This window comes from Melospiza georgiana, chromosome 9 (genome assembly GCF_028018845.1).
Source record: "Melospiza georgiana isolate bMelGeo1 chromosome 9, bMelGeo1.pri, whole genome shotgun sequence".
Taxonomy (NCBI): domain Eukaryota; kingdom Metazoa; phylum Chordata; class Aves; order Passeriformes; family Passerellidae; genus Melospiza; species Melospiza georgiana.
In genome coordinates this window covers 26008891-26030246 of record NC_080438.1, presented here as the reverse complement: position 1 = coordinate 26030246, position 21356 = coordinate 26008891, and the positions used below count along the sequence as shown (strand labels likewise).

Genomic DNA, 21356 nt, shown 5'->3' with positions numbered 1-21356 from the left:
AATGCAAGGCTGTCTCAAACAGCTGCTGCATCCACCTGCTTTCCTCAGCCAGTGCTGGTGGGAGGAGCACACAACACACAGGAGGGAGCATTTCCTCTTTTGTACTGTTATTTTATTTTGTAGTAAGATCCACGTAGTATATAAAATATAACAGGAAAAACTGAACGAAGCCTAGAAAATGAACCGAGGAGTTCAGCTGTCAAACCACCACAGCTCTACTTCCCTGGGTTCATGAAGTCTCCAGAACTCATGGACTGTTTGCTTGTACTATTACAGTTCTCTAGGATATGAGCCTACACCAAAAGCTGATATGTTCCAATTAAGCCATAGTTAAGTGACAGATGTAGAGGAAAAAAAAAAACAAAGTGGCTTTTGTAAGCCACAGCTGCCCTTGACAGAGGTTACAATGATGTCTAACTATACTGTAATGCACATTACATCAAGAACCTTGAAAGAGCCTCTGAGAAAACGGCTTCACATTAAGCATTTTAAAGAAAGGTCATAAATACTGCACTGTACCAACAGTACCTCCCAATGTCCTCCTTATGCCTGAGGAGCATTTGTGTTTTGTAAGAAGCTACTACATAGATGACACCAAACCTAGAGGTAGGTTATAGGCCAAGGTAAGTTACAGGCAAAAAAACAAAAAAAAGAAAAAAAGAAAAAAAAATCCCTTTAGAGCTAGTCACTGCACAGACTGCCCAGCAGGAAGCAAGGCAAAGTGTCAACAACTCTTTCCTCCCGCCCTAAACATTGTTCACACAGTGCATTTAGTTCCTAGTGCCCTAAGAATGAGAGTGGATCATCAGCTGCTAGTAAATGCAGTCATGCCAAGAGAACAGCTTGAAGTTATTCAAGCAAAAACCTGTTACTGTGCAAAACTGGTGCACTGGACTGTTCCCAACCAGACCTCCAAGCTTAGGAAGTGACCCAACAGTAGAGAACCAAGGTGTTTTTCTTTTGACTGGGAAATACTTTAGTAACCAACAGGAGAACATTCTGCTAAGTCTACATGGAAGGAGTCAAATATCAGCTTGTATCAAAACTTTAAAGAAAAAAAAAATTGAAAAAGGTTTAAAAAAAGCACACTTTGATGAGACCAAGTTTTTAAGAAGTTCCTGTACCAAACAAGCCGCTAGAACAGCTCATCTCCCCTAAATCCTGGGATCAACACAAGGTTGATAACAAATATATGTACATTGAGAAACACACCTGCAAGTACAATAGTTACAGCAAATTAACCCCAAGTTTTAATGGTGTATGTAATGCCTTCAGGTCACAAAATGTGGACAAAACGTTAATCTTAACTCCCTCTGTGCACTGTTTGGTGATAATCAAAGTAATGATGCTGAAGATTCATTTTATTTCCACTTCCAAAGGAAAAGGGTAAATGGTTAAATATGTGTTGTCCAATTTGTTCTCCACTATACGTACACCCACACACATACACACACCCCTCAAACTGCACTGACATTTCTTTTTGACCAAAAGAGTAGATCCTGGGAGTAAGTGCAAAATGCAAAATCAACTGACAGAAAATGCTGAACAAACAGCATCATAAAAATACAAAATATTTATATTACTGAACTATTAACAGATGATGTTCTCTGTTTCTTTAAAACTTTGGAACCACATAGCTGATTTCTTAAATCTAGTCCATGCCAGCTTCCAGAACTATTAATGTTTTAGTTAGCTTCATTCTTTGATGCTTCATCAAAATTTTCTACGAGATCTGAAAAAGATGAAGATATTTAATACAGTAATGCCCAGTAAGATTACCTTTGTAAGTTTAATGAAAATGCATATAATTACAGGAAAGGTTAAGTAATACTCAATTACACTTAGAGAAACCATTTCTTTATGGGCAGATTTCAAAGGGCTTTAGAAAATATTGTTTGTTTAAACATACACAAAGAACTAGAAATGCAGAAACACTCCAACAGTGAAAATTCTAACATTAAGTGATTAAGAGCTGATTTTCGAAGGTGCCCTACTAGCTGCAGTTGAGTTTTGAGCATCAGCATTCTTTAAAGAATGCCTGCCATTTTAGAAAATTGAATTTTATGCAAGGTCACAAAGAAATAAACCAGTGCCAAGGCAGGAGGATTTCAATCTCTGGTCCACACGTATGTTGTTTTAGATAACACACCATCCCAAAGGATACAGTGGAATGTGGTTATTGATAAAACTGACAAATAAAGAACTTGTCATATTTACTTCCAGACACACTGACATCAGTCCTTTTTCTTCTGCTCTAGAAATAAAAACTCCCACTCCAGACCCTGACACAAAAACAACCTGGTAACTATGTCAATTATGTCATTTTGCAGTCCTAAAGCCCTGTTTGGATATTGAGATACCTGTTCAACCTCACTGAAACTACTTTAACCTAGTTTCACTCAATAATTATGGTAGTTGCACAAGGTAATCTCCTTTTCAAAAGCTGGAATCCCAAGTCATATTTTAATGCTGTCCTATATAAGAAACCTCCTTCAGCAAGTGAGGAGTATGATCACATCAAAAGCTACACATTTAAATGAATGAATCAAAATATTTATATCTTAAGTGGACATAAAAGTGTTTATGTGCCTACCTGGGACATCATCATCTTCTTCATCAATATCTTCAGATTTTGGTGCTTTACTATCCAACACTATAAAAAGAAATTTGGTGCTGAGTTCTCATAATACAGAATCAGTGACACTGACACAACTCAATAAGAACCATACATGTGAAAAAAGCAAGCACTTCCTCAATCTCCAGTAGAGACAAACACACAAATGACCAGGTACTGAGAGCTACCAGCATGACCAAAAGGTTTCCTTGGGGACATTCTGACAGCCAAGCATTAGCAGAGCCATCTTCAGATGCTATGGGGTATTCATCAAGAGTTTGGAAAAGATCAAATGATACAGAAACCCCCAGCACGACTCAATCTTCTCAGTGAAATCCCATGTTTCAATGCAACAATATGGCACCAACCAGTGACCAACATGTCATTTGATTCAAATATGCTTATGATGATCCATCCCTCTAAATTTCAGAAGATATTTTATGCATTACTAAAGAAGAAAAACCCTTAACTTTCACTTAAACTCTGAACACAAATGCTGGAGTAATTAAAACTTATTTAAAAGGAATAACTCTGTGTTGAAAACATTAGAACAGGTGATGTATATTCCATTCCAAACACAGACAACTGCAACACATCCAACTACAGTCATCTTAATGGCCATAACAGCCTAACTGGAACTGTACCTAATCTTCATTTCTTAATTGTAAAATTACAGAAATAGTTATACCAAATACACTCTTCCACCCATGCTCCCAAAGTTTTAAAATTAATAGAAAATAAAGAATCATAGGCATAACTGTGATTTAGGGTTTTTTTTTTTGTTTTCCATTAAAACTTTGATTTTAACTAGCTTTTTTTTTAAGCCTTGCTTGGATTCCAAAGTGAATTGTAGAGCAGAAGAACATATTGCTTCTTCTACAATTGCAATAGAAATATGTTTTGTATGAACAAAGAAAACAGAATAGATTCCCTGACAAAAAGAACTAGTTGAGTTTTTCCAAGTAAAAACTTGCTTTCCCCTAAGCATTCTGCCATACACAGCTGTACACCTGCTACCATAGCTTGCCAGACTTACCCATTTCTTTTAAATTAGGGCCTGCCTATGTAATCTTGAATCAACAAAGATAAAAAAAGTTCTTCCCCCACCCTCTTCTTCCACAACAGTGGCAAATAAATAACAGCACACACACATTTCTGACTTTGTAAGTTGTTGTTAAATTTGGGTTAAAACTTTCAGTAGTTCATATGTCCTTTAAGTCAGCTATGGAAGATTCCAAAAAGACCTACCTTGTCTTGGGAATTGTTCAGCTAACTTCCTGAGACTTGTTAAGCTGTCAGCACCAAGCTGGCTCAAGATGCCTGGAAGCATTTCTGTGATCGGTTTAGCCTCTGCATGACCAGTAATTGCAAAAGTGTTGGCAGAGAGGGAAGCTTGAACCTTGGGGTTGTTGAAGTGAATAACTGTTCCATCATCTTTTATCATGTTCACCTGTTCAAATAGATTAATAACATTTACCTAAGTGTTGTAGCATCTCATTAGACAAGCACAGTAACTAAAATCTAGATTTGAAATATCAAAATTACAGAACTAGCACTCCTCCTCTAAAGGATAATATACCCATGATAAAAGCACCTGGAGTTAACACCACCTAAATTCAAAGCTCCAACCTTGCCACATCAGGCTAAGCCATTGCCTTTCACAGGTTCCTGTGTCACCTACCAGGAAAAAGTTCCTGCTTCTTCCCAGCTGGCACAGGACTGCCACTGGCTCAGGGCAGGGATGCACACCCAGCTCTGGGGGATCAGGTACCAACTGCACTGGAACACACTTCCAGTGCCTTCCCAAGCATTCCACAAGGGCTCTCAGGACTGAGGACACCACCCAGTGATCCTGCTCTCCTTCCCTGGCCTTCTGAATCACCATAAATCTTACAGCCAGTGTAGTGGCCTGCTTTGGAAAGCTGAAAAGCTTTTTCTTCTAGGGATGGATAAACTATTGTGCAAAATATAATTGTCTGACGACAGGAAGAGAGTTCTACCCGTCCAACACAACAGTGGTATTAAACTTACATGAAAAAATTATTAAGCAATGTTTTTAAGTTACAGGGAGTAAACAGGGATTCAGAACTAAAGATGAGATCTAAAGTACAGAAACATCAAAGTTCTCAATCCTCACACAGCAGCAGAGTTCCAAATATGTTTTGAACAGGAAATCCAGGTGTGTTGCTTTCCTGCAGAACTAAGCAATATCCTGTCCTTTGCCCATGGGGAAATGGTAAAGGCTTCAAGCACAGTTATCATCCTGTTACTTAAGAGCCTCTTTCAAAATGACACAAATGTGTTACTCATGCTTGACTCAACATGACTCTGCTAGCTGCACGAAGCTTACCAAGGTCAACCTGCGTTCACTTGAATAAAACATTCCACAATTATGTCTCTTGCTATCAAGGTAGAAACATTTTGCATCATCTTCCTACACTGAGATATTTAAATTCCTTAATAACTGTGTCTGAATAAAGATCCTGTGCTTTGTGCACAATAAAAACCCCATAACATACACTAAGAACTCTGTCTTTCTTTATTTCATATAGCTCTGCATATTTGTATTAAGCTTAAAAAACAGACCAACTGAACTGTTTCTGTACCAGAGGTTTGAAAACTTACAGGCAAACCTCACTGAATCTGCATTTGCCTTTGGAAGGGAGGAATGCACTTAAGAGACTTCTGCATGCACCTTGCAATCCTGCTTTAATTAATTAATCACAGATTAAATACTGCATTCTTTAACCAAGGAGTGCAAGTACTACAGCTCCACTGAGCTCATGATGGAGAAACCTCCTCCTCTTCCCATGCATGAGGGTCACTCCCTACACTGTTATGGAAAACATGTTTTATTAATACATGTAAATTAGAGGGATTCAAGGAACATCTGAAACCTTCACATTCCCACTTACATTAACACAGAAGCTGCTTCTGTACAGTCTCTGCAGTGCTTCAAAAAACATTTCCTGGAACTACTGCAAACAATTCCAGTAAATTTTGTGCAGTAAAAGGTCCTAATTTTGATAATACAGACTCAAGCTCTTACTCAAGGTGTTTCTAAACCTTCCTTCATACTCTGCACCACACTTGCTCTAGATGTGCCTGCACAGTCCATGTACATTTACTGCTCTTCTCTTTAGAGCACGTTCCCATGTACATTTACTGCTCTTCTCTTTAGAGCACGTTCCCAGAAGTCAAGAATGAAGAGAAGTTTTGTTCTGCAATGAATGCTGACACACAGAGCTTACTACCTCCACCACACACTGCCTGGCCAGCAGAACCTCCACCTTTCCTTCTCCAGGCACATACACATTTATGCCAATGAGGCAAAGATACATCATACAATGTTAACTCTCAATAACCAGATCTCTATGGTTTTGCTTGGAAGATAAAACTGTTGTCAAAAGCAAAAGCAAACCCACCACACCACCACCAAAACAATGGAGTGAATTTAATTTCAAACAGGAAACACTTATGTTTTCACTCTACCTCTTCAATGCCAGCAATGTTATTTACAGCCAGTTTTTTGAGGGAACTCTGAAGTTTTTTGTCATCAGCTGTAGCTGTTCTGTGCACCACCTTCTTCTTTCTGCGAGCTGTTCCCTGGGAAGAATCAAGAAACAACAGTCAGCTCTGCTCAAAATCTCACAACAGTAATTGCAAAAGTCAGGGCACAGTCTGAGCAACACCTTTTAAGTTATGAGACATTTCTGTAGACAAAAACGCTCCTCAACTTATTTCCTCTACCTACAGCTTTGGCCATCGTTCCCAATTATAAATTTTTTCTTAAGCATAAAGACCAAAGAAACACCAAACAGCAGCATATTTTCCCTTCCACTAAACCAGACTACAAAAATACTACTTAATATTAAGCAACACATAACGAAGTTTCCCCAGGATATTTTTTCCAAAACAAAGCACAAATACAGTGATTTAAATAGCCCCACTTTGGCAACCAAGTCATTAAAGCTTTCAGAGTGTTCCACAGAGAGCAATTCTGGAATTCCTGCTTTGCAAACTTTTGTACAATCATCCCTAACAGGGGATGAGCATCCATACTGAACAAACCACATGCCTTTTTGTTGGTCACAATATTAACTACCCAGTAGAGCTCAGAGAAAAGAAACAGCTCAGTGCACAGCCAGTGCCTGGAGCAGGCACAAAGAAGACAATCCCCAGCAGGAAGACCATAAAGGCAGAACTGGAACACCCAACAGGTGAGATTAGCTGGAGCTTTCACAGGTCACAACAAGTCACTGAATTAAAACAAAGCTTACACACTGGAAACTGCTCATCCAGCCACTGTGAACTGAAAGAAACTTGCATTTCAGGTAGCTGCACTATAGGCCAGATCACACAAAACCTGTATTAGTCAAGCCTGAGCATAATTTTTTCTTTTCTTTCTATGAACTTCAGCCTATGCCTTCAAAAGCATCTCTGGTGGTTTTCTTACCTTTCCTCCTATTCGGACCTGTGCTTGAAGCTTGGCCAGTTTTTCTTGGTTCATAGTGCTACGTCTAAAGAGCAAAAACAAGTTAAACTTAACATCAAAACAGTAACAAAAAAAAGTCACAGTCCATTTAAAGAGTACTCTTACAACTGCAGCAGGATTAAACAAACACACAAAACCAGAGCTTTAAAGCCACCCCACCTAAGCAATGCACAGAGGTCCTGCAGTACGAAGGACCCACGTTTAGCTAAAGTCTGAGGCACAGACTCCATAGGACATTTCATTCTGCATCAGGCCGAGGTACTCATTTCCAGGATGCCAGTTTACTGCTGGAAGTATTTAAGTGAATTAGTGGCTTCAACCAGACCCAAACCAGCACATACACCACAACTGGGTCTGGGAAAACACCTTATCTTTACGAAGATCCAGGGACACAGTCACCACTGAACTACCTGCGATAGTTTTCATATAATGAATCTATGATACTTATGACTAATACGCGAGATCCAAACTCTGTGAAGTTCGTGTATGGACATATTTACTACATGAACCTCCAATTTCATCCAATACAGCGACTGGGAAGTTTGTCCAGTGCTTCTCCCACGGGTCCGATGGGACCTTTAAAGGCTGAAAGTCCTGAAAATCCATAATGAGTGAAAAACGCCTCAAGCCTCCCAGCAAAAGGAATGCATTTCGCTGCTCTGCCCCAGAAAATCGTCAGAGATCCTCGGAAATCTCCGCATGTGCTTCGTGCCGGGAACGGCGGGGGCAAGGGCGGGAGCGGGGCAGGGAGCGGCGCACGGAGGGACCCGGCGGGAGAAGGGGCTCAGGGTGCAGCCCCAGAGCAGGGGGAGCGGGAGGGGAGCGCGGCTCATCCCTCAGCAGCCCGTGTACCCGCGGCCCCACAGGAGAGCCGCGGCCCCGCGAGCCAGGGCAGCCCCCGCACAAGGGGCTCCTGGCTCGGCCTCTCCTCGGGGAACGGCCCAGCACTAACCGAGGGGATAGGACCGAGCTGCTGCGGCGCCCCGCCCGCCCCAGGCCGGCAGGGACGCGGCGATACCGGGACGCGGCGGTAGCAGGACACGGAGACAGCGGGACACGGCAAGAGCGGCCCCCTCACCTGAGCGCGGCGGAGCCCCCGCTGCCAACACGCGGCGAGAACAAGATGGCGGCCGAGGAAGGAAAGAGAGGCGCACAGAGAAAGGAAGCGCCGCGCCACGTGACAGGGCCGGCCCGCCCGCAGATGGGCGGGACCGCCCACCTAATTTACATAGAGGTGGAGGGCAGGGCACGCAATGGCTCCTGGGAGTTGTAGTCTCTAGTGAGCAGGAGTCGCCTGTGCTTCGGCGTAGGGAGTAGTGCCCTGTAACCCAAACTGGGACGCGGCGCTTCCAACCGTGTCACCACTCGCTCTGTCCATCTTAGCGAACCCTTTCTCAAAACCGCTTGCGGTCGGTTTTGCCATCCCGCCAGCTGGACAAACTCCGGAGAGAGCAGCGCGACCAAAAGGTTTATTTCGGAAGGAGAGAATAAGCCCGGAACCACCCCCCTCCCACCGCTGCCTGCTCCGGTCGGGATAACGCTGGGGTTTGCCCAGGGGGAGTAACCAGGGCTCTGGGGCCCCGGTGGGATGACTCCTACCCCGGGGGTCCCGGGTCCCTGTAAGGAGCTGAGCTTATTCCAAGCCCCCCACTCCGTTCCCACCGGCTGCCTCCCCCGGGCCGACCGTCAGGGCGGCGCACCGCCCACATCCGCCACACATCACTTCCTGGGCTTTAAAAAACGGGAAAAAAAAAAAAAAAAAAAAAAAAAAAGACACACAAAAAAAAAAAAAAAAAGTCCAGCTGAGCGTGTCCTGTCCTGTCCGGAGGTTCGGGCCGTACCCGGGTGCCGCCGCTGCCCGCGCCGACACCATGAAGGCTCAGCCCGCGGCAGCCTCCATCCTCTGCCTGTGCCTGGTGCTGGCGGCCTGCGCCGCCGCCGCCGCCGCGGGAGGGCTCGGAAAGGGTCAGACAAACGCTTTCTTCGGGCTTTCCCCAACTCCTGTCCCCACTCGGGGCGGGTCCGGTCCCCTCAGCCCGCGGGGGCAGTGGGCGCAGCTTCGGGCTCTGGAGGCGCGGGGGGGCTTTGCGGGGTCTCCGCCGCTGTGGTCGGGTTCTGGCTGAAGCTCCTGAGGGGAGCCCCGGGGAGCAGCCCCGCCGTGCCCGGTGCCTCCGTCGGGCTCCTGGCAGGCGATGAATGGCCCTTCCCTCCGCCCTCCGCTTCCCTTGCCCTTGGTGACCGCTCCTCACCCCGCTCCTGGCTTGCCCAGGCTCCCTGTCTAATTACCGTGTCTAATAGCCAGGTTCAGCCGGGGCTGGGCTGCAGCCCAGGTGGTGGCAGGGCCGTAGAGGTAAATCTCCTCCTCGAGGCTGGTTGTAACCAATTTGATCAATGACAGCAAAGCTGTGGTGTGGACCCCAGCCAGCCATTCACCCTTTAATTCCCCAGATGACTTTCATTCAAAAGATACGCTCTGTAATGTGTTGGGCAATGCTTTAAAAAACACACCGAAGCTCACCACAAACTGGGGTTTGTTTTAAATATAGAAAAGCTTTTGAAAAGTGTTTCCCAGTTAGAACAATAGAAAGTTTTTATTATTTTAACATTTTGGCCTTTGACTGAAATAGCTGAGGTGTCAATATTCCGGGTAAACGTGACTTGTGCTAATCCAGCTGGGTTTTGCTCTGGGATGTTGAGCTCGTACAAACGCGGTCCTGTGTCGCGGGCTGCCTCAGCACTGGCTGTGAGGGGACAGGGACGAGGCCTCCCCACCCTGCTCTGAGCTCATCTGTTTGATGTGTTGCATCACTTATGCTCATATTTGCTCATATCAGCAGAGATCAGGTAACACAAACACTGTGCCACTGCCCTCACCTCCCGGATGCTGAAGGGAGGCGTCCCAAAGCCTTGCCTTGTTTTAGGCTTTCTCCAGCTTCTTTGCCACAGTTGTCTGCTGGAGACAATGTCCACTTTCCCCTGTGTCTGCACTGGGCAGTCTGTGGCTCCTGATCTCTGTGTAGCTCCCAAAATCTGCTCCCCTCAGCACCTTGGGCTGGTTCCTGACTAATCCAAACCCTTAGGGATGGGAGGGGGCAAACCATGTTTGGCCATCCAGCACAGTAATTGTTAATTACTGGAACCAAGACCTCTGAGGAGGTGTTCCAAGAAGAGTTCCTCTTTGTACAGCTCTTGGATCTCCTTCATCTGAGCTCTCCAGGTGGCTTTTGGCCATGTGCTGTGTTGGCTACTAAAAAAACCCAACCCTGGCTTTGCAACTGTTAAACATACACTGACTCACTCTTAAGTCAATTGACATAACAAGACTTGTTATCTGGATGCCAGATAAAATATTTCCTGCATCTTCTGTCACTGTAACACTCAGAAATCTGTATAATTGTGTTCTGTGTTCTTTCTTGCTCTTCCATGATATTATCATCAGCAGGAATACTTAGCATAATAGCTTTAGAGCAATTAATGATTATATGTTGGCCTCAAAGTTTTAAAGTTTGAGTTTAGTTCACCTTCAGTGGGATTTAAGAAGCCAAATGCTGACATGTTTAATTTGTCATTCATCAGATAATAAATGTTCACAAATTGAAAAAGAACAGAGGATAATCAGAAGGCACTTCAATTTTAATATCTGTTTGGGGGATTTTAGTGTCATTTACATACATATATAGAAATATTCATGAGCATGGTATGTTTTTGTTAATTAATTTCAATGGGATTCCTCATACGACTGTGTGGGCTGTAAGTATTTCCAGAAGTCTTTCCAGAAGTGGGGCTATAGTTGTCTTTAAAAAAAGAATATAAAATGAGTTGAAAATACTCTCGAGGGTTGGGCTGTTTTCCTCTGTTAGCTGGCATGTAAAATAATGCAGCATTTATAAACCCTTCTCTCTGGCAGGTTTTGGAGATCATATTCATTGGAGAACACTGGAAGATGGGAAGAAAGAGGCAGCAGCCAGGTATGTTCATTAGTTTTAAATACAGAAATGTGTCTTCAGAAGCATTCACAATGGTTCTAATTCAGCCCTAAATTTAACCACAGAAAAGATTCTCTTTTAACAAAAATGAGGGTGTTTTAGGAGACTCTTCAGATCCCTACAGGTTATTGGAGAGAAAATACAGAGTTTTGTTAAGTTTGCTAAGGCACCACTTAGGTTTAATTACTGCAGTCTAATTAAGTGATTGAAGCCCTAGCATGTCTTTGAAACAAGAAAATAATTATTTATTACAGTAAAGAAAGATATGGTTCTCAAACACACAAATATAAGTGTAAGTGGTGCTCAATGTTCCTAAACTCAGCAGTGCTAAGAGTTCCCTAAAATTCCTTGTGCCTGTATGGATGAGGCCTCAGCATGAGGTATTTTGTTTCCATCTGCAGCAAAAATCTGGAAGTTTCAAATTGTAGTGAAGTGACAGAACCTGGTTTGGGCTAAGCTTAAATTCTAAAAAGAGCAATGTCTCTATGAAAAATGACATCTTGACTTTCTTTTCTCAGTTTCTTCTGCTTCTTGTTAAAATCCAAGAAGGAGAATAGCATCCTTATAAATTCTACTTGCATTTTAACTTTATAACCCAGATCTGACAATGCTGACATGAGCAGAAATTACTCATGCCTTCCAGGTTTGCTGTTTAATTTAGCTCTGCTCTCAAACTGATCCATCTGGCAAGTTCTACACTCCAGTGCAGACATTGAATTAACCCAGATGGTACACTTCAGAAGTCTTACAAGTTTCGATAACTTGATACATTGGCATTTTTGAAAAAAAAAAATCATTTTTGACAGTTATAATTGTAGCAGCAGCAGAGGAAGCTTTAAAATGAGACAGAAGAGGGTGGGAGGGATGGCAAGGTCTGAGCTTTCAGGTTTGGGCAGGATTGGTGCTCCTGCTCAAAAAAACCCTGCAGCAAGGGATGGGATGGGATGGGATGGGTGTGAACCACACTCTCCTTTCGTTGCTGATACACAGATCTGCTCGCTGATTTGAGCACAGCAGCATTTCAGCGTTATTGAATTGAAGGCTTGGAAGAAACTACTACTTGCAATGAAAATATAAACGTAAAAAGTACTTATTTTTTCCTAAGTCTGACCATAAATCAGGAGATGTAAAATTACACAAAATTAACTGGAATGCATCAAATGAGATGCACCAGAGCCGATGGTCTAGGAAGCTTCAAACCTTCAATTTCAATTCTGTAAACTCCACAATGTCACGGGATGCTGGGGATTTGTCGGTTTTAAGTTCCCTGAGGGCGAGGGCGCGGTCCCTCCGTTCCAGCAGCCGCTGCGATGGCGTTTTTGAGCGGGACGCCGCGCAGGGCGGTGTCGCGGGGCCGGGGCCGTGCTGGGGATTCTCTCCGCCCGCGGGGAGGAGGAACCCCGGGGGCCGTGCGGGGCCGGGCGAGCTGTGGGTGTGTGTGTGTGTTGTGGGTGTGTGTGTGTGCCCGTGCCCGGCGGAAGCAGTCGCTCCACGTCCGGGTCGGCTGGCGGTGTGGGTGGCGGGGCGATGCCGCTGGTGGTGCTGTGCGGGCGGCCCGGCAGCGGCAAGAGCCGGCGGGCGGCCGAGCTGCGGGAGGCGCTGGGCGGCCCGGAGCGGGCGGCGCACGTCGTGGCCGAGGCGGAGGGCGGCCGGGCGGCGCTGCGGGCCGAGGTGGAGCGGCGGCTGAGCCGGCGGGACGTGGTGATCGTGGACGCGGGCAACGAGCTGCGGAGCATCCGCTACGAGCTGTACTGCGCGGCGCGGCAGGCGGGCACGGCGCGCTGCCTCCTGCACTGCGCCGGCGGCGCGGGCGGCCCCGACGAGCCGCCCTTCGAGGAGCCCGACCCGAGCTGCCGCTGGGACCGGCCGCTGTTCACGGTGCGCGGCGAGGAGCCGCTGCCGCTGGGCGCCATCCGCGCCGCGCTGTTCGAGAGCGCCCCGCCGCCGCCGCACCGCTCCACCCGCACGCAGCCGCTGCAGTCCTGCGGCTTCCTGCACCAGCTGGACCGCGTCACCCAGGACGTGCTGGCCGCCGTGCTGGCCGCGCAGAGGAGCGGGGCGCAGCCCGGGGAGACCGTCCGCGTCCCCGGCGTGGCCGAGGGGCTGGTGCTGAGCCGGCCCGTCAGCGTGGCCGAGCTGAGCCGGCTGCGGAGGCAGTTCATCAGCTACACCAAGATGCAGCCCAGAGATGAAAACCTGCCCCAGCTGGCCAGCATGTTCGTGCAATACCTGAGCCGCAGCATCCAGTGAAGTGCCGCCCGTGCCACCCAGCCGCGGGGCGGTCCGGCCCCCGAGTACTCCAGCAGGATGAATGTGCCTTGGGCACAGACCTGCGGAGCCCGGGTCCCACCTGTCGGGGATGCTCGGATCACTGGGCAGCAGCAGCAGCAGCGGCTCGGGGAAGGTGGGCACCGTGTCCTGCAGCGGCCGAGCCAGCTGTATTGCTGGGGGATCTCCAGGGAAGCAGTTCCTCAGCCCTGCCTTCTCCCCACTGGCTTCTTGTAAAAAGGGAGCTACTGGTGCGTCCCCAAGCAATGAAATCTCCTGTGGAGATGCAAACCCCAGTAATCAAATAGTGTGATGTGACAGTGTAAAAGGTGATGACTGTAGGGAAGATTCTCTCCACATTGGCATGTGTGTGTCTGGAATAAGAAGATTGTTTTTCTAGAGCTGCCACCAGAAAATGTCAAACTGCAGAAGAGACTTCAGGTGCAGAACTGGAACAGGCTGTATTTTTAGGATGTGACTGTTTCAAAAAAATCTGACTGACCCAAGAGAGATTTTCAACTTTACACTGCAAAAGGGTGCTGGCTTAACAGACTCAAACTTTTCTGTTTCAGGTCTAATAATAAAATGTGTGCCTTAAATGGAGTAAAGTCTTAATTTACCTGCAGGACTGTTTTACTGAAAAAACTTGGCCATGTCTTTTGTCTTCAAGGTCATTATACACCCTTAAAACCATCATTTTACACCCTTAAAAACACAAATTGCTTAAGAATGAGTGCTGTCATAGGAAAAATGAGCTAAAATGACAGAAATAAATGTATTTATTTCTGTTCTGTGTGAAACTCATAAGTCTGTACTGGCTGTGATGGGTAGCTAAGTTTCTAATAATTTTGGGTACAGCTTATATAAACTTCTCCCTTTCTGGTGGATGCTTCATTCTTCATTGTAATAAATGGTGGCTTTTGGTTTTAATTTTACATGTAGTGCTCACTGGGATGAAATGGTGAAGTGGGGCAGGAAGAGTTATTTCAGTTACAGTGTCTGTCTGTCTGGCACACCAGCTGCTAAGGGGCTTTATGCACTGCAGAACTGAGAAATTACTACAAAATGTTTTTATATAAATAAGTTTACTTTACAAGTCAAAATAAAGAGAACAGAGCTGAGAAAACACATCAATTAACTCAAACCTCTGTGAGTTCTCACTGACTAAGAGTTGGTATTTCAAGGAAGTGAGCACTTGCATTTAAAATCTGCTTTTAAAATTTCTCTTTAAAAAGTGCATGCCAGTGCTGACCACCAGACCATTGAACTCTTTCAACATGAGTCACTAATCCTTGATGATAAGAACAATCTTAAATCCTGTCTTAAATCAGCCTCTCCTCAAGAAATAAGCAAAATAATTTTGGACTCCATAGAAACAATGAAAAGAAGTCAGTGAGAGGGCACTGAGGCAATGCAAGCTTTACTAGGGAAATGTGTATTCTTGCTCCTTACTCAAGCAGATATAAAGTTGATGACATATCAGTTAATTGTAGATGGCAAATTTGTGTTTAAACAATTCTAAATGTTAATGGCTTCATTTCCACCCTTTCCTCACTCTAAAGTTCATTACTGAACATTGTTAAGTAGAGATTTCCTTTCATGTCTATTTACACCTAAAGAAAAACTCATACATAGTTCTGCTAGTAATTAATGTTGTTGTGTGCAAAGGTGTTAATAATTCATGTGTATGAAAATTTGACTTTATTTTTATCCCCTAAATGGTGCAGAGTTTGCAGTCAGAGAAAGCTTACAGTTTGCTTTGCTTGGCATATCCTGAAAGAAGTATCCATATAGGATGTTCTCTCCTGATTCCTTCCTCTCCTTCACCTAATTTTAGGCTGTTCTTACTGTTCTGGAAGCCATATCATTATTGTATGGAAACAATCTCTGAGTACTGTAGCTAGAAAATGTGAAATGAATTATTTGGGAAGAGTGAAATCAAAAATAACTTTGGTCCTTTTGCATTGCACATTATTTAAGCTGCAGTTCCTCACAGACCCCCTCTCCTTAGCCCTGGTACTGGACACATCTATCACAATTAGTTTCAGCATACAAATGTGTAGGAAGCCATGCAGGCAGCATACAAATGTGTAGGAAGTCATGCAGGCAGCCAAAGGGTTTGCTGGGTTTTTGGGTTTGCTGGATTGCTCAGTGAGACTTGGGCTGTAATGGGCAGAGATTGTCACCCACTGGATTGCCTTAAGCAGCCACGAAAATCCATCCTGAGATCTCTCAAGCAGCTGCTGTCATTAACCATTGCCAGTAATCCAGGGCAAAAAAGCATGACCAGTGGTGTATCTGAGAAACCTAAACTCAGAAGAGAAAGTCTCCTCCTCTACACAAGCAGTTATTGGCTAGCAGCTATAATAAATTATTTTATCATGTTTTAAGATTGGGAAAACTTTTTGCAAGACAATCTTAGAGCACCCCATAATCTCTTTATATCTGACTATTTCCCATTACATTTAGCCTTTGAGGAAGCCTTGACCATTAAACTGTACATGTAATAGAATTTCTTTGACAATTTTCTTTCTTTTTTTTTTGTTAGTGGTTTGCCTCTTATGGTTATCATCCACAAGTCCTGGTGTGGAGCTTGCAAAGGTAAGTGCATTGAATACTAGAGCTTGCTGAAATTTCTAATGAAATTGAACAATTTCTAATTGAAATTGTCTTTGTACAGACATCATGTAGCTATAAGAAATGTGAATTTTGCATCCAAAATGTAACTAATGATATTTGTATTTCATTGAGAGTGGCATAATATGGCAGTGTCATAGCAAACAAACAAGCTGGGTATGTGGCTAACCCTTAAAGGTTGAGGTAGTTGAGTGGGAGTGGTGGTTTACAGCAGGATTTCTGTTTCTGTGTCACTGGATCAAATAGAACCACCTATGTGTGTTGGGCAGGCTTCAGCCCATGGCTGCCAGGCAAGAATTGCTTCAGTTACCTCCTGTTCTGAGCCTGGAAGGGTTGGACACATACATTCCATTTACTCACTGCTTGTTGAGAAGTGCCACCTCTCCAGAGGGAGGGATGAAGTGGAGATTTTGATATTGACCTGAAAGTCTGAAATATTTTCCACTGCTTTTACATAGCTCATATTTTTATTTTTTTCTTTAGCTTTGAAGCCAAAGTTTGCTGAATCCAAGGAGATCTCTGAACTTGCCCATAATTTTGTTATGGTCAACCTTGAGGTAGGCTGCCTTCTGCTCTCTATCCATGTTCTGCCTAGTAATGAAGCATTTGGAATCTGACTCAACTGGTTGCATCCTGTTTTGTGTACATCCTAAATCCTGCACTCCTAAATGGGCATTCAGGATTGATTGATAGAGCTCATTGTTTTAAAAAGACATTTTTCAGTCTGGTTATTTTAATTGTGTTTATAAACCTGGCTCTCTGCCTTTGTCTCTTTAACAGTTTGTACCTTGTGTGATTCAGTTTCCACAAGAAAGGGATTTATGTTCATTCTCTCAGTACATATCAAATATTCCTGCACCAGAGTGGGATGAGTAATGCAGATTGACAGACCAGAAAAAATATTGTTTTTACAAATGATATTTATGTAGGTAAAAATAACTTTCTTCCCTTGGACAGTGGAGGATTCTGCAGTTACTTAGCATCTCTTCAAGATGTAAATTGCTCAGGGTAGAAGGAATCTGAAGGCAGTAACTTGTTTCTGTAAAAGGCACCATGTTTTGTTAGCTGTCTTGCTAATAGCTTTCCTCTCTCCTGCCTTGCTGTGGAAGGATGATGAAGAGCCAAAGGATGAAGCCTTTAGTCCTGATGGAGGTTACATTCCCAGAATCCTTTTCATGGGTAAGGCATCCACAGCTGTTGTGCCCATTCACAGCACTGGGTTCTTACTGTTTCCATCTAAATTTCCTGTTGGATTTCTTATTTCACAGACCCCAGTGGAAAGGTCCATCCAGAAATCATAAATGAGAGAGGAAACCCCAGCTACAAGTATTTCTATACCAATGCTGATCAAGGTATGTGCTGAATCATTTGAAGTACATTTTTAGTGAGATGAAGCTTTGGCAATGGAGAGAAATTATGTTAATTTAAAGTGTAACTGGGAGTGGTTAAATACAGTGTGAGTGATTCTCTGATACCTCAGTAACCATATTCAGAATCAAGATTCACCTCAATACCTACTAAAAGCCTCTAGGACTTAATTTGGTCTCCAGTTCTGGCATGGGAAATCATGGAATTTGCATGATCCAGCCACACATAGTTGGGATAAGGGTGCAGGACTGTTTTTCCCTTACAGATTAATCTGTAGATCTACATTCTGTAACTGTGTTGTTTTAAATCACTTTCATTACCAGTTCACCTTGATGTTTTCGCCCTGAGATTAATGGTTGGTATCTCTCTGTGTGATCTTTCAGTTGTCCAAGGGATGAAGGAGGCCCAGGAGAAGCTGACAGGCGATGCTTTCAAACAAAAGCACCTGGGAGATGAACTCTAATGAATACACTGAATGATACCTTTTCATCACTTCAAAACTGAGAGGAAATGATTAAACAGACTAAGAATGTAGATGAACTGAAGGGACATAATTCCCCTGTCAGCAATGTTAGGTTAAAAACCCTGTTTGGAGTACACACACACACACACACACAGACACACACACAGCAGTTACAGTGTTTTCTCTGCCTGGCAGTTGGCACTGTGGTGGTTCTTTACAACTGGATAATGTGCAAACACATCTCTCTGTGTGTTTGAGAAGCCACTAATATTTGGTGTTAAAAGGGAGGTGTGTAGGGAAGACAGAATTTGAGGACAATGTGATGGGAAAAACTAGAAGTAGCCATCATTTTGACACTAATCAGGGTTGAATCTCTCTTTTCTCACTGGTATTATGTGATCCCATAGTTTTTACTGGGCATTCCCATCACTGGGGCATGTTCCTGGGCCAGTTGTTTTCTAGCTATCCAAAACCATGAATTCTGCCACTACACCAAGTAGAATACATTTCATGAATGTCCAAATAGCATGTGAATTATCAGCTCTGCAAATGTATTATTGTGTAAAACTGTGTGATTCATCTTTATTTGCCTTTGGGCAGAAAAGTAACTTTTTCCTTATGCACTCACCTTTTGATTGTTCCATCAAGTGAGGGTGGGTTGTGTTGAAGCTTTATGGGGTTTCCCCTTTTATTCTTTGAATGTTTTTGGCGAATGCCTTGCCATCACATTGTACTGTATTTTTGTACCAGGGTGAAAAAATTAAACCTTTTTAAACATAAGCATGCAGAGAGTGGTTTGTGGTTAAGGGCATAGCTTTATGGTCTTAAGCATGGGGGGATATGTTTTTGTTTGTTTTGTTTGTGTTGCAGTGGTTATTAATGTTGACTGTCACAGCTGAAGGTTTCTCTTTTTTTATAATTAAAATACATCATTTGTTTTTCCATATAATTACAATTCAGCATTCTTACTCTACTCCCACTGTTGAAGGCAATGCATTTCTTTACTGGAATTGAAGAGAAGAATAGCAGGGAGTAAAATCACCCCTCTTGACCTGCTGGGGACACTTTTTCTAATGCAGCCCAGCTTGCTGTGGGCTTCTTTGTCACATGAGTGCATTGCTGGCCCATGATCAGCTTGTTCTCCACCTGGATTCCCATATTCTCCTGTGCAGCAAAACAGATTTCCAGACTTTCTTGTTTCCAGTTGAAGGGCTTTGGATTTCCCTTTCTTGAACTCCTGACAACCCTCTGTGCCCATTTCTCCAGCCTCTTCAGGTCCTCAATGGCAGCACAAGCACTGTTACATGGATATCAGCCCCTCTCCCCAGCTTTATATCATCTGCCAGTTTGCTCAGAGCTGGGTGTTAAAAAGTACCAACCAAGGGTACTCCACATATGCTGAGCCCCCTTCAGGCCAGCTGTTCTGCCAGATTTCCATCAATTTCACTGCCCTTTATTTAGGTTGTACTTCTTCTGTTTGTCTACGGGGATGCTTTGGGAGACAGTGTTGAAAGCCATAGCAAAGCCAAAATAAACACCACCTACTGCTCTCCCCTCAGCCACCAAATTAGTCACCTCAAGCAAAAATTCCTGTCCAAAAGACACTTGCCATAGCTTCCCATAACAAACAAAGAGATCATTTTCTACAGATACTTATTGAGGAGCCATCTGAGGACATTAAGTGGGGAAAATTGTTTATACAATAAACCCAACTTGTCTACTGAATCAATTTTTACTGTTCAGCAGCATTAGGAATTCTACTTTCCAGACCAGTCTGTCTAAGAAATTTTAGGCACTAAAACTTAACTGGGTACTAAAAGACAAGGACTCAGTGGAATTAATGGAATTATTGCACATTGCAATTACCCTGCTCAGCTGCTAATAGTTACTCTACAGGCTTTATCCTCTGCTTCTCTTGCAAATTGTCTAGTAAATTAGCAATGGAATTGAACTCAGCTGCTACTCTCAAGTCATATCAACCTCAAAGTAAATCTATATAAGCCTTAAAAAAGGATTTGTGTTGTGCAAAATATTCCCTTTTTTCCCCCAGCTCTATCCATTGAGCAAATAAAAAATAGATCCTATCTGATGCTCATTTTATTTAGAGCTTTAGATTGACATAACTAAAAAAACATTGCTATGGCTTTTTTACTTGCCAGCAGGGGGAGGACTCTGCGTGTTCATCTGGGAAAGGATTCAACAAATCATAATTAAAAAGCAATCTCTGATGCAAATTAGCAGGGTGCACCTCAGTGAGTTTCCATGCATGACTTTGCAGCAGCTCTGCCCTGCTCTTATCTCTCAGGGAAGCTGCAGCCTGTGGGATGATGTGCATGAAGTGTTTCTTTCTTTGCAAAATGCTCTGATGCCTGAAGCAATGTGGCCTCAAAGTATTTTTTAGAAAGTTCTTCATCCACAGACATCTCCCTTCAGTGACAGGGACGAGCAGTGTGCTTCATTCTTTACATTTAAGACCACCCTGATTCAAAATTATCCTCCTTCACATCTTCTCTGACACAGCTCCTCTCCTTAGCACTTCATGCCTTCCAGACTTGGTACTTTGGAAGGAAGAACTTATTTCATGACCCTTTTCCCTTTGTTCTTCAGCTGCCTCCTTTCTCTGCAATCCTTTCTACCCTCTGTATGTTCAGACACGGTGAGCTGGTACAGCTTCCCCTTCCTCTCTTCCATTTGCTCTTTTCTAGAGCACACTTTTGTCCCCTGTAGCAGGATGGAGCTTGGCTCTTGCTGCCCTGCTTGGAGTCTAGCTGGAGTATCAGCAGAATATGATTAATGTGCTTTCACAGTTTGATTTCTAGGGACAGCTGGTTACCTTGTGTAAAAGCTATTTTCACATCTCTGGATTACAGGGCAAACCTACTTTTGATGTTAAGTCACTTAAGTATTTTTCTCTTTTCTACCTGTTAGTTTTATACCTGGATGTTTTTGTTACTATCTCCTTTACATCCTGCTTCTTCATGATCTTGATAAGATGGTACAGATGGTTGGCATTGTCTTCTGTGCAGAGGGATCCACCCAGCAATTGCTTTTTGTATGTTGTGTGAGTTTATACACAAACAAGTCCCCAGGGCTTAGAGGCTTGCAGGTCAGTGTTTCCTGTAGCTGTGTTTGAAGTTAATGACACTGCAGCACTGCTCAGAAACCAAGACCTCAGCTTAGTTTGCCCCCATCAGCTTTGTTTCTTGTGCTGCCCATCTGTGTGTGACTTGCAGTAACTTACGCGATCAGTTCTTCAGATGCATTTAGAAATCCCCTTGGATTCTCAGCTTTTCCTCCTTCTATGGTGTTAAAATCCCCAAGACACTTCAAAATTCTTAGTACAGACCCAGCAAATTGCCAGGCTGAATTAATCTCTTGTAAATAAACATGCTCTCAGTTCTCTTTCTTCCAGAAAACAACCTACAGAGGAAAAACATCCCAAAGTTAATTAGGGAGTGCCTGGATTGCAGCTCCCATCTGGCTGCCTGGGAGCAGAGGTTGCTTTGTGCACCTGAGGCTGGACAG

At 43.9% G+C, this 21356-nt stretch overlaps 3 protein-coding genes across 3 annotated transcripts; 2 read left to right on the top strand and 1 right to left on the bottom strand.

Annotated features, from left to right (window-relative positions):
• Nucleotides 1-95: 95 nt before the first annotated feature.
• On the bottom strand, nt 96-8288 carry BTF3L4 (basic transcription factor 3 like 4). The gene is made up of 6 exons (XM_058030058.1): nt 8188-8288; nt 7071-7134; nt 6107-6220; nt 3863-4064; nt 2594-2653; nt 96-1732 (listed from the first exon to the last, which is right to left on the bottom strand). Exons 2-6 carry the CDS (start codon nt 7122-7124, stop codon nt 1686-1688), a joined length of 477 nt encoding a protein of 158 aa, XP_057886041.1. The 5' UTR covers nt 7125-7134; nt 8188-8288; the 3' UTR covers nt 96-1685.
• Nucleotides 8289-8899: 611 nt separating this feature from the next.
• On the top strand, nt 8900-18611 carry TXNDC12 (thioredoxin domain containing 12). The gene is made up of 7 exons (XM_058030607.1): nt 8900-9074; nt 11017-11077; nt 15912-15964; nt 16484-16557; nt 17110-17179; nt 17269-17352; nt 17752-18611. Exons 1-7 carry the CDS (start codon nt 8981-8983, stop codon nt 17829-17831), a joined length of 516 nt encoding a protein of 171 aa, XP_057886590.1. The 5' UTR covers nt 8900-8980; the 3' UTR covers nt 17832-18611.
• KTI12 (KTI12 chromatin associated homolog) lies at nt 12623-13682 on the top strand. The gene has a single exon (XM_058030606.1). The coding sequence runs from the start codon at nt 12623-12625 to the stop codon at nt 13343-13345; it is 723 nt and encodes a 240-aa protein (XP_057886589.1). The 3' UTR covers nt 13346-13682.
• Nucleotides 18612-21356: the final 2745 nt, after the last annotated feature.